Below are 6,750 nucleotides of genomic sequence, written 5' to 3'. Positions count from 1 at the left end.
TAGCTCAGCGGCAAAAGCGCTTGCCTGGCATGTGCAAGGTCGTGAGTTCGGTTCCCGGTACCGGAGAAAAACCAAAAAAAAAAAAAAAAAAATTAACCTGTATCCACATCCTTATGTCTGCCCATTAGACTTTTAACACTCAGTGATGGAGGTCCCAAAATGGCAGATCAGTGGGACTGCCAGCAACTCAGCTCCTCTAGGACAAAGTGTCTAGAGTCTGGAAAATGGTAGCTTGGAGAGGAACTGAAGTGACTGGAGGTTGCCTAGTAACCACCAGGGAACTGAGAGAGAAGAAGAAAATAGGATTATCACCTATTATAGATCATACTTTCATATATATTTCAGAAGAAAAAGATCATACTTTCAAGAAGAGATGGCTAGCCAGGAGGCGAACTGAAACTAATAACATTTTTGTCACAGAGAACTGCATTGAGACCAAAAGAATCACTGACAGTTGGAACCAGCAAGGAAAATGTGGGTCACTGTTTCCAGAGTGGCCCTCCATAGTCAACAGTTGGTGAGTCACCTTGGAACAGCAGCACCTGCAGCCACAACTGTGGAGGAAGAGCTGGTGGGGACACCTTCATAGGGAAGAGCTGGTGTCTGAACCTGGGTCCCAGAGCAGCGCCCTGGCTGTTTCACACTGCCAAGTTCCCAGGGTGGATGCAGGAAGGACTGTCATGGGATATTGCTGGCGGATAGAGAGTATACAGGGGAGGAATCCTGCTGAGAGACGGGATGGTGAACACAGTCCTGGCTCCTGAACTCAGAGGCCAGCTTCAGCCTGACGTACACAGCACTGGATGCTCACACTGGGCTTATGTTCTCACTGTAAGTAAATCTCTACACCCAGCACTGTCTGGGGGCTGTGGGAACAGAGACTTCTAGTCTTTCAGAACTTAAGACTTCCAGTGTGAACAGAAGACACATCCTGGCCTGAGCTCTGCTCTTAACCCTACACTGATAAAAAGAGCCACACATCCAAAAAATCAGAAAACTTTCTTCTATTATTCTTTGACTGTATTATTTTTAAATTTTTCATTATCTTCTTTTTTAAAGAAAATTTCTTTTTAATTAAAAAAAATTTAATTCTTTGTTTTTTTTTTTCTTTCTATACACTTTCTTTTTTTGGTACCGGGAATTAAACTCTTGACCTTGTGCTTGCTGGGTAGGCGCTGTGCTGCTGAGCTATATCCCTGGCCCCATCTTCTGTACAGTTTCTACCACACATTTACTGCATTATTTTACCCTTTTTTCTTTTATGAGTGTGTGTGTTTGTGTGTGTGCTTCTCTTTCTTCTGCCTTTTTTCTCCCAATACAGTTTAGAGAGGAAAAGAGAATTCTCCCTTGTCCCTTATATCCCTCTTACTTTTATCCGTATCTCTTCACAGCTGACTTTTTTCTCCTCTGTGTTATTCATTCTCAATATTTCTTTTCTTTCTTCTCTCCTTTTTCATTTGACTCCCTTTAACTTTTACTCTAATATCTGTATCAGTCATAGGATCTTTTTCCCTCTCCATTTCTAACAATTTTGTACCCAGTTTTCTGTTATCCCCTTCTAAATATATAATGTACCCTTACCATCTCTAGGCTCCTTTGCCCCACCCCCCATTTCCACTTGCCTGTATCACACAGCAGAAGACCTAAACAAATATTTTTTCTTTTTTTTCTCTTCTCTTCTCTTCCCTCCTCTGGCAATACCTTGCCCCCTGTTTCTGGATAGCCAGAATTAAACCCCTGGGCTTTAGGTAACCAATTCTATATGATTCCTGTTGAACTGTTTTTTCACCATTAGAGGAGACGTAGCCATCACACTTACTACACATTAACTGTGAGTCAAGACTTGGGTTGCTATGGTGCTTACACTATACCTGTGGATTTCTTTTCTAGGTTAAGGGACACCCAAAACAGGATCTCATGGTATGTTATTTCTCAACCAGCCCTGATAGACACTACTGTAATGGATTAGCCTATTTCTACTGTAACTGATTTGAATGCACTGGAATAATACTGACTCAGTGAACAATTTTATGCCAGTGAACCTGTCTGCTGAATCCACCATCATACCTAGCCAGACTTTCAAAGAAAAAGCAAAAAAAGACCAACATCAATATAATTAGAAATGAAAAAAGTGAAATCACAACAGATATTGTTAAAATCCACAAGATAGTAACTACTGAAAAAAAAAGTATATTCCAACAAATTAGCAAATTTTGAGGAACTGTACAGATTCCTAGACACATAATAATTGCTAAAACTAATCCAAGAACTCATAACTATCCTTACCAACCCAATAACAAGCAATGAAATTGAGAAAATAATAAAGATCCAGCAACTAAAAAAGACCAGGACCTAATGGATTCACTGTTTAATTGTATAAAATCTTTAAGGATGTTGTATCACCAATACTCCTCAAACTCTTGAAAGTAACTGAAAGGGATGGAGTGCACCCAAACTCATTTATGGAAGCCAGTATCAACCTGATCCCCAAACCAGGAAAAAAACCCAACTGAAAAAGAAACCTACAGACCAACTCCTTAATGAATATAGATGCAAAAATCTTCAACAAGGTATTGGCAAATAGAATGCAGCACATTATCAAAAGATCATATATCATATTAAGTAGGTGTCATCCTAGAGATACAATATGTAAGTCAATAAAAGTAATGCATCACATAAACAACAGCAAGCTCAACAACCATATGATCATATCAACAGAGGCAAAAAAGACTTTCAATGAACTCCAACACCCCTTCATGATAAAAATACTAAAGAAAACAGGTACAGAAGGGCCATACTTGAATATGATAAATGCTACTTATGACAAACCAATAGCCAGCATCATACTAACATAGAAAACTGAAAGCATTCCTCTTGAAATCAGGAACAAGACAAGGATGTTCACTCTTACCTCTTCTATTCAATACAGTACTTAAAACATTAACCAAAGCAATTAGGCTAGAGAAAGAAATAAAAAGGATACATATAGGAAAGGAGGAACCCAAATTATCATTATTTGCAGATGACACGATACTATACATAGAAGACCCAAAGAACTCCACCAGAAAACTCTTAGAATTAATAATGAACTTTAGCAATATAGCAGGATAAAAGATCAACACACAAAAATTACTAGCATTTGTAGACAACAGTGATGAACTGGATGAGAAGAAAATTATGAAAACAGTACCACTCAGAGTAGCTTCAAGAAAAATGAAATATCTAGGAATTAACCTAACCAAGCAAGTAAAAGACCTCTGCAAAGAAAATTACAGTACTCTGATAAAGGAGACTGAAGAGGACATCAAAAAATGGAAAGATATCCCCTGTTTCTGGATAGCCAGAATCAATATTGTCAAAATGGCCATACTCCCAAAACTGTTATACAGACTCAATGGAGTCTCAATCAAAATACCAACAGCATATTTCACAGATCTAGAAAAAACAATCCTAAAATTCATATGGAACTGTAAGAGACCTAGAATAGCAAACGGAATTTTGGGCAACAAGAACAAAGGAAGAATCATAGCAACAACTGACTTCAAGCTATACTACAAAGTAACAGTGATAAAAACGGCATGCTATTAGAACAAAAACATACCTGGATCAATGGAATAAACTGAGGATACAGGAATTTCCCCAGATACATTCAGCTATTTGATCTTCAACAAACAGGCTAAAAGCATGTGTTGGAGGAAAGATAGCTTACTCAACAAATAGTGTTGGGTAAACTGGTAATCTGCAGATTGAAACTGGACCCTTACCTCCCACTATATACTGAATTAAAATAAAGATGGATCAAAGATCTAAGCATTAAAACAGAAATATTAAACCCACTGGAAGAAAAAATAGGTACAATACTTCAAAACTAAAAAAAGCTTCTGTATAGCAAAAGAATCAATCAGTAGAGTGAAGAGATAACCTACAGAATGGGAAAAAAAATTTGCCAGCTACTTCTCAGAGAACTAATATCTAAGAATACACAAAGAATACAAAAAAATTAAACCACCTAAAATTATAGATCCAGTCAAGAAATGGGCAAGAGGAATGAACAGACATTTCACAGAGGAAGAACTATAAATGGTCAACAAATACATGAAAAAAATCCCTGGCTACTAGAAAAACACAAATTAAAACAATACTAAAATTCTATCTGCCTCTAAAAGTAATGGCAATCATTAAGAAATCAAACAATAACAAATGCTGCTGAGGCTGTGGTGAAAAATGAACCCTCCATTGTTGGTGGGAATATAAACTAGTACAACCATTATGGAAGTCAGTATGGAGATTTCTCAAAGAACTAAAATTAGAAATTCCACATGACCTAGTGATTCCCATGCTAGGTAACTTCTCCAAAGAGTTTAAGACATCATACTACAGTGATACATGGATACCAATGGTTATAGCAGCACAACTTATAAATCCTGGAAATAGCCTGTATACCTATCAACAAACGATTAGATAAACAACATGTGGTGTCTATATACAATGGAATACTACTCTGCTAAAAAGAATGACAGATCTGAGACACTGGTAGGAAAATGGATGCATGTAACACAAAAGCTCAAATACCATATGATATCTCTCATTTGAGCAAGGTAAAGTAAAAACAAAGAGACTAATAAAGGATGGATAGAAGGGGACAAGGCAATGGATCCCTTGCAACAGAGAAGTGGTCCAAGGGAAAAAAGTGTGAGGTGTGAGGAGGAGGGGAAGGACAAATAATAAAGCTATGCCATGTAAAGAAATCTAATAACCTCAATTAATGTAAATATTATATGCATAACATGAGCTAAGATTAATAATATCAACAAGAATGAAAAATGGGATAGGAGAACTGGAGTAGGAGGGAGGGAAGGGGAGCGAAGGGGATTAAAAAAAGAAGTTGTAGTATATACATATAACCACATAACCCACATAAAAAAAGTTGTAGTATATACACATAACCCAAGATGACTGTAAACTGCATGAACTATAAATATATACTAAAAAAATTAAAAATTAAAAAGAAACACTCAGTGATGACTTGAAATCCTCAACTAATTTCTCAAGCACCGATACTAACCTGTGTGAGTCTGTCCAGTTCCCCAAGCCAAGCTCCAAACATTTTGTCTAGATCCTGATCTTCTTTGTCACTGTCTTCTTCGGCACCATGGTCAATTTCTTCATCTGATAATTGTTCCATCTGAAATACAGACATTTGTATGAATGAGCAATTACAAATTTAACTTGAAAAAGTATGTAGTATATGCTCTATTACATAGTAGAATTTTCTGGAGTCAAACATCCAAGCCAGAAATTGCATTATAAAATAAATCAGAAGACATTAATGGAGACAATGTTGACAAGTGAGTAGAAATGAATAATGAAGTCTCAAATTCTTTAGGAAATTGTGAAAGAAAAAAGCAAATTGTATCTAATTATGATCATAATCACGAGTAACAACAAAATAATCACATAGCACACTCCCTTCAATATACACAGAATAACTGTAGTATAATTTTCTCTATTCTATAGATACTACAAGACAACAAACATCAGAGACATAACTTCAGAAGACTAATGCAGCAAATTACTTAGCCAATTTGTAAAAACTCTGTTCAGACACAAGCCAATATAAATCCTACAAAATCTTAGTCCAACAAGCATTTTTTTTTGAGGGTACCAGGAATTGAACTCAGGACCTTGCCCTTACCAGGCAGGCGCTTGTGCTGCTGAGCTATATCCCTGGCCCCTAACAAGCATTTAAAAGAAAGGACAGAACAAATTTTTAAATCTAACTTGATCTGTTGAATTAGTTCCTCCTTCTACCCTAACCACACTTTCTACCCCATGTCTTTTTTCTCTATCTTACTTCCCCATTTGTTCCTACAAAATCCTTGGAGAAAACAAAATTGAAAATTTAAATTTATATACAGATTCTCTAAAAGTGGCAACTTTTCAAATAAATCCTTTGAAAGAAGAGATTTTTCCTTCTTCTCATTAATGATGTGATATCTGATGTGGAACTTGCATATTACTTTGTAATAATGGGGGGATTTATACAAAACAAGATCGGTGATTAATCTGACCAATACAAAATATTTCAATATTAAGGTCTCTGAAAATTCTTCAAATAAAGTTTGGCTTTACTTGTATCAACACAGTCCAACTGTATCTGACTGTAAATCTTCTTCCTTAAACTCCAGGTAACACCTGTTATTTTTCCCAGGGTCAAAATAAGTATCATCACTGTATGTTACATTAAGTACTCTTGACTTACATTTCCAAAACACAGTTTTCTCAGTGGATCCAGGTAATATTTGGCATATTACCTGGAAAGTAGTGTAAATAATTTCTGACATTATGCAGTATATGGGCATTTCATTAGAAAAGACTGTTAACGTGATGGTACCCATCTACTATGGTTTAAATGTGTCCTTTCCAAAATTCAGGTCCTGCACTGCAATCATATTGGCCTTTTAAGTGGGGCCTTGAAGAGTGATTAGACTACAAGGAGTGTTCTGTGTGAATGGGATTAAGGGCCTAATAAAAGAGACTTCCCAAAGTATTAGCGTGGTCTGCTTTTCTGCCACACAGAAGCACAGGACTCCTGTTCTCTGGAGGGTACAGTAAGAAGGCTCTCACCTGACACCAAAGGCCAGTGCCTTGATCTGACTTCCCAGCCTTCAAAACTGTGAGAAAATATATTTCTGCTCTTTACAAATTACCTAGTCTCAGGAATTTTGTTGCAGGAGCACAGACAAGACA

At 36.7% G+C, this 6,750-nt stretch overlaps 1 protein-coding gene across 6 annotated transcripts in view; it reads right to left on the bottom strand.

Annotated features, from left to right (window-relative positions):
* Raph1 (Ras association (RalGDS/AF-6) and pleckstrin homology domains 1) overlaps positions 1-5,578 on the bottom strand; it is a 68,046-nt gene extending 62,468 nt beyond the window's left edge. For 2 of the 6 annotated variants that reach the window (XM_013520695.1, XM_013520696.1), the window contains exon 1: positions 5,066-5,578. In XM_013520695.1, coding sequence (XP_013376149.1) covers positions 5,066-5,200 — 135 coding nt within the window. In that variant the 5' untranslated portion in view covers positions 5,201-5,578. The remainder of the gene's footprint in view (positions 1-5,065) is intronic. The other 4 variants (XM_013520698.1, XM_013520697.1, XM_013520699.1 and 1 more) reach the window with 3 other exon arrangements.
* Positions 5,579-6,750: the final 1,172 nt, after the last annotated feature.

Source organism: Chinchilla lanigera, unplaced genomic scaffold, assembly GCF_000276665.1.
Source record: "Chinchilla lanigera isolate Chin_1 unplaced genomic scaffold, ChiLan1.0 scaffold00056, whole genome shotgun sequence".
NCBI lineage: Eukaryota > Metazoa > Chordata > Mammalia > Rodentia > Chinchillidae > Chinchilla > Chinchilla lanigera.
The sequence above is the reverse complement of the archived record's forward strand: the minus strand, read 5'-3'. Positions and strand labels throughout refer to the sequence as shown.